The 12,275-nt window shown below is 40.3% G+C and overlaps 1 protein-coding gene across 2 annotated transcripts in view; it reads right to left on the bottom strand.

Moving 5' to 3' along the window:
- Positions 1-11,443: 11,443 nt before the first annotated feature.
- The window catches only part of PLS1 (plastin 1), a 227,386-nt gene continuing 226,554 nt past the window's right edge, over positions 11,444-12,275 (bottom strand). For both annotated transcript variants that reach the window (XM_073625875.1, XM_073625874.1), the window contains exon 16: positions 11,444-12,103. In XM_073625875.1, coding sequence (XP_073481976.1) covers positions 11,968-12,103 — 136 coding nt within the window. In that variant the 3' untranslated portion in view covers positions 11,444-11,967. The remainder of the gene's footprint in view (positions 12,104-12,275) is intronic.

Genomic DNA, 12,275 nt, shown 5'->3' with positions numbered 1-12,275 from the left:
GTTTGCGCTTGTGAACAGCAATCTTTAGGTCTGACCACAGCTTTTCTATTGGATTGAGGTCTGGGCTTTGACTAGGCCATTCCAACACATTTACATGTTAACCTCCTTAGTGGTATTCCCGAGTGTGGCTCAGGGTGAATTTTCAGTACCAAAAGCGGTAACCCTGAGCCTTGAGATCGCAGGATCCAGGCAAAGTTACTTACCTTGTCCCCAGGATCCTACGATGTCTCCCCGCTGCGTGTGCCAAGTTCCATTCCCTGCGAGCTTTGCGACGCGCAGGGACGGAACATGGCGCTAAATTCAAAAAGTGAAAAACACATTACACATACAGTACACTGTAATTTTACAGATTACATTAATGTATCACATTATTTCACCTCCCTTTTGTCCTTAGTGGTTTGTCCAGTGCCCTGCATGCAGTTTTATATTATGTATACTGTTCTTTCTGCCTGGAAACTGGTGATTGTCCATAGCAAATAAAAAGTGTCCCTTTACATCAAAAGTGGTTTTAGACCAGCTAGAAAACAGCGATTATAAATTAGAATCACTTTCAGAATTGAGCGATAGTGATTCGTGGGGAAATTCAAACTTTATCATACCCGGGCTGTCTACTAGACTCTTGTTTGGACAGATTTAAGTGTGTTATTCCTAAGAATTACAGGCCTACAATATATAATGCCAAATTTCCATGCAAAACAATGTACCGCTTTGAGCATCAAAAATATGACATAATCATACCGCCAGGGAGGTTAAACCACTCAAGTGTTGCTTTAGCAGTGTGTTTGGGGTCATTGTCCTGCTGGAAGGTGAACCTCCGTCCTAGCCTCAAATCACACGCAGAGTGGTACAGGTTTTGCTCAAGAATATCCCTGTATTTAGCACCATCCATCTTTCCCTCAACTCTGACCAGTTTCCCAGTCCCGACTGCTGAAAAACATGCCCACAGCATGATGCTGCCACCACCATGTTTCACTGTGGGGATGATGTTCTTCGGGTGATGTGATGTGTTGGGTTTGCGCCAGACATAGCATTTTCTTTGATGGCCAAAAAGATCAATTTTAGCCTCATCAGACCAGAGCACCTTCCTTCATACATTTTGGAAGTATCCCACATGCCTTTTCACAAAATCAAATCGTGCCAATTTGTTTTTTGCTGAAAGTAATGGCTTTCTTCTGGCCACTCTGCCATAAAGCCCAACTCTATGGAGCGTACGGCTTATTGTCATCCTATGTACAGATACTCCAGTCTCTGCTGCAGAACTCTGCAGCTCCTCCAGGGATACCTTAGGTTTCTGTGCTGCCTCTCTGATTAATGCCCTTATTTCCCAGTCTGTGAGTTTTGGTGTGTGGCTGTCTCTTGGCAGGTTTGCTGTTGTGCCATGTTCTTTCCATTTGGTTATGATAGATTTGATGGTGCTCCTAAGGATCATCAAAGATTTGGATATTTTTTTTATTACCTAACCCTGACTTGTACTTCTCAACAACATTGTCTCTTACTTGTTTGGAGAGTTTCTTGGTCTTCATGGCAGTGCTTGGCTAGTGGTGCCTCTTGCTTAGGTGTTGCAGCCTCTGGGGACTTTCAAAAAGGTGTGTATACAGTCAGGTCCATAAATATTGGGACATCAACACAATTCTAATCTTTTTGGCTCTATACACCACCACAATGAATTTGAAATGAAACGAATAAGATGCGCTTTAACTGCTGACTTTCAGCTTCAATTGGAGGGTAGTTACATCCAAATCAGGTGAACGGTGTAGGAATTACAACAGTTTGTATATGTGCCTCACACTTTTTAAGGGACCAAAAGTAATGGGACAATTGGCTGCTCAGCTGTTCCATGGCCAGGTGTGTGTTATTCCCTCATTATCCCATTTACAAGGAGCAGATAAAAGGTCCAGAGTTCATTTCAAGTGTGCTATTTGCATTTGGAATCTGTTGCTGTCAACTCTCAATATGAGATTAAAAGAGCTATCACTATCAGTGAAGCAAGCCATCAATAGGCTGAAAAAACAAAACAAACCCATCAGAGAGATAACAAAAACATTAGGTGTAGCCAAATCAACTGTTTGGAACATCTTTAAAAAGAAAGAATGCACTGGTGAGCTCAGCAACACCAAAAGACCCAGAAGACCACGTAAAACAACTGTGGTGGATGACCGAAGAATTCTATCCCTGGTGAAGAAAACACCCTACACAACAGTTGGCCAGATCAAGAACACTCTCCAGGAGGTAGGTGTATGTGTGTCAAAGTCAACAATCAAGAGAAGACTTCACCAGAGTGAATACAGAGGGTTCCCCACAAGATGTAAACCATTGGTGAGCCTCAAAAACAGGAAGGCCCAATTAGAGTTTGCCAAACAACATCTAAAAAAGCCTTCACAGTTCTGGAGCAACATCCTATGGACAGATGAGACCAAGATCAACTTGTACCAGAGTGATGGGAAGAGAAGAGTATGGAGAAGGAAAGGAACTGCTCATGATCCAAAGCATACCACCTCATCATTGAAGCATGGTGGTGGTAGTGTCATGGCATGGGCATGTATGGCAGCCAATGGAACTGGTTCTCTTGTATTTATTGATGATGTGACTGATGACAAAAGCAGAAGGATGAATTCTGAATTGTTTCGGGCAATATTATCTGCTCATATTCAGCAAAATGCTTCAGAACTTATTGGACGGCGCTTCACAGTGCAGATGGACAATGACCCGAAGCATACTGCGAAAGCAACCAAAGAGTTTTTTAAAGGAAAGAAGTGGAATGTTATGCAATGGCCAAGTCAATCACCTGACCTGAATCCAATTAAGCATGCATTTCACTTGCTGAAGACAAAACTGAAGGGAAAATGCCCCAAGAACAAGCAGGAACTGAAGACAGTTGCAGTAGAGGCCTGGCAGAGCATCACCAGGGATGAAACCCAGTGTCTGGTGATGTCTATGCGTTCCAGACTTCAGGCTGTAATTGACTGCAAAGGATTTGCAACCAATTATTAAAAAGTGAAAGTTTGATGGATGATTGTTAATCTGTTCCATTACTTTTGGTCCCTTAAAAAGTGGGAGGCACATATACAAACTGTTGTAATTCCTATATCGTTCACCTGATTTGGATGTAAATACCCTCAAATTAAAGCTGAAAGTCTGCAGTTAAAGCACATCTTGTTTGTTTCATTTCAAATCCATTGTGGTGGTGTATAGAGCCAAAAAGATTAGAATTGTGTCGATGTCCCAATATTTATGGACCTGACTGTATACTCACCTTTTTGAAAGTCCCCAGAGGCTGCAACACCTAAGCAAGAGGCACCACTAGCCAAACACTGCCATGAAGACCAAGAAACTCTCCAAACAAGTAAGGGACAATGTTGTTGAGAAGTACAAGTCAGGGTTAGGTTATAAAAAAATATCCAAATCTTTGAATTGTGTCAATGTCCCAATATTTATGGACCTGACTGTATGTAATGACACATCATGTGACACTTAGATTGCACTGGCACAGATGTGACTTCTGAAGGTAGTTGGTTGCACCAGAGCTTTTTATGGGCTTCATAACAAAGGGGGTGAATACATACACACATGCCAATTATCATTTTTTTATTTCTGAAAAATAGTTTTATGTATATATTATTCTAATTTTACCTCACCAACTTAGACTATTGTGTTCTGATCGATCACATATAATTCAGATAAAAAAAACCATTGAACTAAAGGGTGTAATGTAACAAAATAGGTAAAAAGCCAAGGGGGTGAATACTTTTGCAAGGCACTGTATCAATTGTCCTTCCATAGTGCAGTCTTGCATGCTCTCCCAACCACCCATGTGCCTGCACACTTTTTCCCATGGCAGACAAAGTTGTATTGATTGACACACCCTTGTATAAGGCATTGCAAGAACACAGTGGTCACCTGTTTCAGTGTGTTTGGGTACAGGTCAATTTTTCTTGGCCCTAGTCAGCACCATTGATATTTGAACAGCCTTGAATATTTAAATAATTTAATAGTCACACACAGTCACTGTGAATTGTAGGATGCACCTACTCATTGCCCTATTGTTACCATCACTCTTCCCACACTCACGCAAAGTGCTTTTGCTGTCTGCAAGTACTCACTCTTATCTAGCAGTAATCATTTTTACTTCTCATTCATTGTACTATAAATGCACAAATAATACTCAGGATTGTTACCACTACTTGTCATACTATCTTGTAAGGATCAGAACCAAAGCATGGTCAGTATTTGGGTCTAAAGTAAACCTGCTCTTTGCTCAAGCGGAACAAAGCAACAGGCTCACTTTCTTACAGCACACACATGTCCTTCGATGGGGGATTAAAGTCCTCACCTGCTGTAGGGGTCCAGAAAAGTCACAAGAGACAAGTAGTGTCTCAGTAGTCTCACAACTGTGTCCTGTTCCACACCACACCTCTTAGACACATGCTGCCTGCTCCCTGCCCTTTTCAGCCCTCTCTCACAGGTGGGTTACCCTTTCAGGTCCAAGTACACATAGTCAGGGTTGGAGGCTCTTTCCTACCCAAGATCTCTCCAAGCCTCCAAATTCCTGGACCCATATCAGGATGTAATAATCTTGCAAAAACTGGACGTCAGTTTTCCCTCTTTACTGGATCACTCTGCAAACTGCAAACTGTTTCTTGTTGTCCCCTGTAAAGGAACCACAACTCAAATAATGGAGATACATACCTCCCATCCAGAACCTTTCCCTTGTGCCCTTTACAATATATACAACAAGGCAGAATCTTTGAGAGCAGGACCCACATAAAACTACAATCTAATCGACATGATACTAGTACTAAATTTTTCTAGCGTTTGTATGCAGTTTGTATGCATGTCTGTACCAGGCCACATCTTATAACCCGATTTACACTACACTAATTTGGTTGTGTCTTTCTGTGTGGATCCTGCAGGCACATGCAGCATTTCATTAGCTTCAGGTGTGTACAACTGTTCCACCATTTTCTGTAGACTAATGATAAAATGTTCTCATCACCACCCCCCCCCCCCCCCCGAATACATGTCAATACATGTCTTGATTCTTCTTTTTCTATAGCTTAGGTGACTTAACATGGGGCAATCCAGTTGGCTAGCATTGAACGATTAGGCCTTCCTACAAGCTTCTTTTCTCCCAACATGCACATCCACTAATAATCCAATAATGGAAGATCTGATCATTATTGCTTGAGGCAACAATCAGAGTCATGGCTACTTTTGTTCACTCCAGTCTTAGCACTAGAGACGAACAGAATTAATTGCATTAAAAAGGGGATTAATTCCAGAGATAAAACAATAATTCTCCTGCTCTACAAGACTCTGGTCCGGCCGCACCTAGAGTATGCAGTCCAGTGCTGGGCACCAGTCCTCAGGAAAGATGTACTGGAAATGGAGCGAGTACAAAGAAGGGCAACAAAGCTAATAAAGGGTCTGGAGGATATTAGTTATGAGGAAAGTTTGCGAGCACTGAACTTATTCTCTCTGGAGAAGAGACGCTTGAGAGGGGATATGATTTCAATAGACAAATACCATACTGGTGACCCCACAATAGGGATAAAACGTTTTCGTGGAAGGGAGTTTAACAAGACTTGTGGCTACTCATTAAAATTAGAAGAAAAGAGGTTTAACCTTAAACTACGTAGAGGGTTCTTTACTGTAAGAGCGGCAAGGATGTGGAATTCCCTTCCACAGGCGGTAGACTCAGCGGGGGGCATCGATAGCTTCAAGAAACTATTAGATAAGCACCTGAACGACTGCAACATATAGGGTTATACAATGTAATACTGATATATAATCACACACATAGGTTGGACTTGATAGACTTTTTTTGATCTCACCTACTATGTAACTATGTAACTATGAATATTGGGAAATATTTTTGCAGCTTGTCCAAATGCTAGAAGCTGTGGTCTTGTGTGGTCAGCTAATATGATCATATGACTTCTTCCTGTCTATTATGGGCTTTTGTTGGTCAAGTCTAATTCTTACAAAGAAACATTTTAAAGCTGTTGTGTTAACAATAGAAACTGGGAGAAAAGATTTACCACAAACTGTAATACTTTACTGCTACATAAGTCTTAGAAAGATCAGGTTAATAAAATATATTCCTTAATGTCACTTCTTGTAGTTCTATATAGTGAACAACACACATTTCACCGTTATCTGAACATCCTTTGGACGAATGCTCATATTCTATGTACCAGAGGTTACATTCATTGCTAGACACTGAAAGCTACGGTGGGGAAAATAATTATTTGATCCCCTGCAGATTTTGTAAGTTTGCCCACTTACAAAGAAATGAAGGGTCTATAATTGTTTTCATAAGTGTATTTTAAGTGATAGATACAGAATATCAACCAAAAATCCAGAAAAAACACATGATACAAATGTTATAAATTGAGTTGCAGTTCAGTGAGTAAAATAAGTATTTGATCCCCTATCAACCAACAATAATTCTGGCTCCCACAGACTGGCTACAGTATGTGTTCATGTAGTACACAGTCCTGTCAATTTAAGAAGGTACTCCTAATTACAACTTGTTATCTGTATAAAAGACACCTGTCCACAGAATCTCTTTCTTTCATTCAAACCTCGCCATCATAGGAAAGATTAAAGAGCTGTCAAAGGACATCAGGGACAAGATTGTAGATCTGCACAAGGCTGGAATGGGCTACAAGACCATCAGCAAGAAGCTTGGTGAGAAGGATGCAACTGTTGGAGCGATTATTCGCAAATGGAAGTAATACAAAATTACCATCAATCTCCCTTGGTCTGGAGCTCCATGCAAGATTTTGCCTCATGGGGTAAGGATGATCATGAGAAAAGTGAGGGATCAGCCCAGAACTACATGGGAGGAGCTTGTGAACGGCCTCAAGACAGTTGGGACCACAGTCACCAAACAAACCATTGGTAACACAATACGCCGCCCTGGATTGAAATCCTGCAGCACCCACAAGGTCCCCCTCCTCAAGAAGGCACATGTACAGGCCCGTCTGAAGTTTGCCAATGAACATCTAAATGATTCAGAGAAGGATTGGGAGAAAGTGCCATGGTCAGATGACACCAAAATAGATTTTTTTGGGCATTAAGAAAAATGCTGGCTATAACCCTAAGAACACCATCCCTACAGTCAAGCACGGAGGTGGAAACATGATGCTTTGGGGCTGTTTCTCTGCTAAATGTACAGGCCTACTTTGCTGCATAGAAGGGCCAATGGACGGGGCCATGTATTGTAAAATCTTGAATGAGAACCTTCTTTCCTCAGCCAGAACACTGAAGATGGGTCGTGGATGGGTCCTCTAGCATGACAATGACCCAAAACATACCGCCAAGGTTACTAAGGAGTGGTTCAAGTAGAAGCACATTAAGGTCATGGAGTGGCCTAGCCAGTCCCCAGACCTTAATACTATTGAAAATTTATGGAGGGAGCTGAAAATTCAAGTTGCCAAGCGACATCCAAGAAACCTTAAAGATTTAGAGAAGATCTGTAAAGAAGAGTGGACCAAAATCTCTCCTGAGATGTGTGCAAACCTGCTCACCAACTACAAGAAATGTCTTACCTCTGTGCTTGCCAACAAGGGTTTCTCCACCAAGTACTAAGTCATGAGCTTGAAGCATCATCACGTCGCTTCCAGTTTCGGAGATTCTCATCCGTGGAACACAAGGTGTCCCGGACATATTGCCAATTGTATTGTACTGACCCCTTAGCACTGTTGTAAGTGCGTCTGTTAACATTTATTTTAATAAATATACATTTATGGATTTACACTGAGATGCCTTTCTGTCCATCCATCCCTATAAGAGTGTACTCAGTGACCAGACCTGACAAGGAGGCAGAGGAGGAGACACTGCATAAGGATCAGAAGCAGCTTTAGTGTGGTGCCTTCTACCCCTGCAGGGGTTCAGTTTTCTGGTGAGTGCGGATCTGAGGGTGGAGCACGTGTGGAGTTCACCCATCTTTCACCAATGGTTTACACTGGACCATTTGCCCAGGCCCAAGTCACTTTGGATTAGGATCACCTATATGGATTCATGAACTGTGTGTTTTGTTTTTTGTATTTTTCTTTTTTTGATATATTGATTGATTTCCGGTTTCATATATGTATATCTTTGCACTTCAAGCACGTTGAGCACTTTTTTTTCCCATAAGTTTCATACAGTATATTGTGAACTATTAATTTGCACATAAAATCATGGACTCTTTTTTGATATTTTTTGTGATATATTTCCATGCAGTCTTTATTTATGATATTGGCTTTACAGGTTTGTTTGCGCATTTAAGCACAATTCATTTATTACTGTGCACCTCATAGAGTTGCACGCACTAGGAGATTTTTTTTATATGCACATTATATGATTTAAATAGACAGTACACAACATTTTTTTTCACATTTATACTTTTTGTTTTTATGAACTCTGTACATCAGAATTTGGCAGCGCCATCTTTTACCTATCTTCCTACACAATACTAAGTCATGTTTTGCCTGGGGGTCAAATATTTATTTTTCACACTGAATTGCAACTCAATTTATAACATTTATATCGTGTTTTTTTTATTCTGTCTCTATCATTTAAAATACACCTATGATAAAAATGATAGACCCTTCATTTCTTTGTAAGTGGGCAAACTTACAAAATCTTCAGGGTATCACATAATCATTTTCTGCACTGTATTTCATTAAAAGTGCATAGCTAAATCCAATATCCTCAACAGATCTGCAAGTAAAAAACAATAACTGCATAAGTATTTTCATACAAAGGAACTGTACAGTTGTTGGCAAGATTTGCTTAGAGAAAAACTTTGGCTAAAGCAGATTTAATTGTTTTCTGTGAAGCTGTTTCTATTACCATACTGCTGTTTAACTCCAAGATGGACACATTTCTTTCCATATCTAACATACTAATGGCAGGCTAATCTCAGTTTTCCAACTGAACTATTGTTGTCAGTGGCCTGGGGTTTTCCTATATTCAAGCACAGACTCTACTAGAGAGGTATTCAACCACCTATGTGTCCTGCATCATTTGTGGATACATTTTCCTATAATTTTATCGGCTGAATATGCTGGTTAGCTCCATTAAAAATCAATTTCTGTCACAATGCTTAGCTATCGTGAAATCTCCTGAGCAAAAAAAAAACACCCACTAGGAGATCAAACTCTATCTCACAATACTAAAAACACTAAAAAAAAAGTCTCCCTACCAAAAATGAATGTTTTGTGTTGTATGTTCAGCCCATAGGTACAGCTATCCAGTGTCAGAATAAGAATAAAAAGCCACTTTAGCATATACACATGTGGTAGCTAATTTCAGGATATGTTTAGGTTACATTTTGGTCGGTGAGCCACCACAGCAAAAAATTTGTGTCACCCCCGAAATACTCTCAAGTACATCAGCTTTCATGGTATCTATCAGTTATCACTATGGGGGTTATTTACGAAAGGCAAATCCACTTTGCACTACAAGTGCAAACTACAAGTGCAAAGTGCACTTGAAATTGCATTGAAAGTGCATTTGGAAGTGCAGTTGCTGTAAATCTGAGGGGTAGATCTGAAATGAGGGGAAGCTCTACTGATTTTATTTTCCAATCATGTGCAAGCTAAAATGCTGTTTTTTATTTTCCTTGCATGTCCCCCTCAGATTTACAGCGACTGCCCTTCCAAGTGCACTTTCAGTGCAAATTCAAGTGCACTTTGCACTTGTAGTTTGCAATTGTAGTATATATATATATCCCCAGAGAGCCCCCCACATACATCAGGGTCCCTAGAGAGACCCCCTCCCCTTGGGGACCCCTGCAGAGACTCGGGGCTATGGCCCCAGATTCGGGGCTATAGCCCCAAAAGCCACCCCCTAGCGACACCACTGCTACTAACTAAATCCACCTGGCAAAAACTTGGGGTTTTTAAGCTGGTCATATGCATTACAATATTATTTTACAATCTCTGTACAATGTAATGTTGGGCCTCATTCACACTGGCAGTGTCAAACCTGTGTCTGTATGTGTTTGGAGGACATTTATAAAAGCATATAAATGTATGTAATGACTTTTCAATGGTGCCAGTGTGGTCCGTTTAGTTGTGTTTAGAGAAAAAAAGAGTTCAGTGAGCCCATGATCCAATTGGACACTCTGATCACATCTAAATGTAGCTAAACCTGCTTTAAAGCAGGAACATCTAAATGTAGGAAAAGTTATCTGGGAAGCCTATAAGTTGTTTAGGCTTCCCAGATGATTTCTCTTGTGAGCCTAAACATTCTTTTCGATTGGCATCCAATCAGTGAGGCCCTTGTACTACCTAGTTGTGTTTCAAAGATTCAACGGAGACAAACTGGTCGGTAATTCAACTGTATTATGTGTGGTCAGCTTTAGAGTTAGTAGGGAAAATTACAGGGAACTCTCTAGCACATAGAGAGGCCTAAGAGTAACTGGAAGGCCCCATCAATTAACCTGACAGTCTGTCCACTCAACTACCCAATGGGATTCAAGTCTAGCAGAAGCTAGAGCACCCGTGGCCGTAACACAGAGCAGACCTTTCTGTCTATTTTAGAACTTTTCAGTGAAAGTCAGAAGAAAGTAGGTGAGTTTAATTGACATACACCCTGCCCCCCAATCCCCATTAGAAATTTTAGAATAGATTTTTTAAATTATGCTCACCCTATTAAAGAATTCATTTGGGAATGTGTTAGCTTGACTTGTGCCTTTACCAGGGTAAACATACTTCAAGCTAGATTACTCAGAGAATTTGTAATATTTAAAGTTTTTTTTTTAAACAATTAAAGTGTTACTAAACCCAAAACATTAAAATCAAACTGTATATGCAGTAAACCATGCTTGTTATACTCACTGTAGAAAACCTAAGGTCAGTCCTCCGCATTGTGTAAAAAGGCTGTTTGAACTTGTCTTCTGTGATCCACCCCTTCTTTTACTGTCCCCAAGCCATCTCCTGACAGTACAGAGCCTTGGGAGCACTCTGCACATGCTCAGTTTGGTGTGTATTTTTTTACTTAAGAGGGTGCACTTGATCAGCCCAGGGCCAATCATCACTGTCCAGACAGAGGGTCAGGGGTCATGTAGCCTCATAGGACAGTCAGAGGAAAATGAAAACCCCTCCTACAAGCTTTAACCAGACACTAGTAGTCACAAGACTGCTATATACTGCTGATGAGAAAAAGTATTTAGCAATATTTATTTACTAAAATAAGTGCATTTCCATGTATGTGTACTGTGGGTAGCATTGGCAAGTTTTGGTAAGTTTGTATTGGCATTCAGGTTAGAATAACCCTCAGTGGAGTTAACTAGGGCCTTTCACCTTCCTATTCAGCACTGACTTTCATGTGTGTTCAACATGTATAAGCAGACCACCTTTAGCATGCCAAAGCTGGATGAAAGACTATGACCCAAATATCAACCATCCTGTACTTTTCATCAAGAGAAGATACCTTGCAAAGCTTCAGATATGTTTCCAGAGGCTGGCTTTGTTCAACCTCATCAGGAAGAAAAGGTTTTACCATGCCAGCATCAGTTTATTGCAGTATAGCTGAACATTTCTAACTTACATCATTCCTGCAGCACATTTATTCAACAGGCTTGACACCTCAACAGCTTTTGCTAACATTGTCAATATAGTTGATGCTTTTCCATTCTGCAATTTATAAAAGCAAATTATAGAGTACAGAGTCATTCCGCCTTGATAGCTTGTTATAAAGTCAGGTGACAATGGCCTGGGCCTGCATCATTTCCCTTGTACAAAAAGTAAGGGTATCAGGATTCAGGTTATGACCAATCATGGTATAATAAGCATAGATTATTAAACATTATTCTATATTACATATGTTTTCGGATGAAATAATTTAGTCTTTTTCCATAATTGCATACACATTTTCCTGTACCATATCTTTACCAATCATAAACAGGTCAGTTCTGTTCCTCATAAGGCACTCAGCCTATTAAATGGCAATACATGGAGTAGACTGTATCCATTATTTTAACTTGTTCAGTCCCTTGCCCATCAGACAAGCAAATACTGTCATCACCATCTTTGGTTTCACCTCTACTAGGTCATCAGGCAGAGCGTATATCCGGGCTCCTATTTTTCTGGCAATGGAAATAGCATACCTTAAAATGGAATAATAAAAAAAGAGGTTAGAATTTGTAATGTATTGTGAGAAAATACGGTACATGGGGCTGCATCATAGAATGGTGTTAAACATCAATGTCAAACAGGTTCTCTTCATTCACCATACACAATCCTCAGCAATCATCAACATTAAAATGTGTAGCAAATAAT

The sequence above is a fragment of the Aquarana catesbeiana genome, linkage group LG04 (assembly GCF_042186555.1).
Source record: "Aquarana catesbeiana isolate 2022-GZ linkage group LG04, ASM4218655v1, whole genome shotgun sequence".
Lineage (NCBI taxonomy): Eukaryota > Metazoa > Chordata > Amphibia > Anura > Ranidae > Aquarana > Aquarana catesbeiana.
This window is presented reverse-complemented; position numbering and strand designations above follow the sequence as displayed.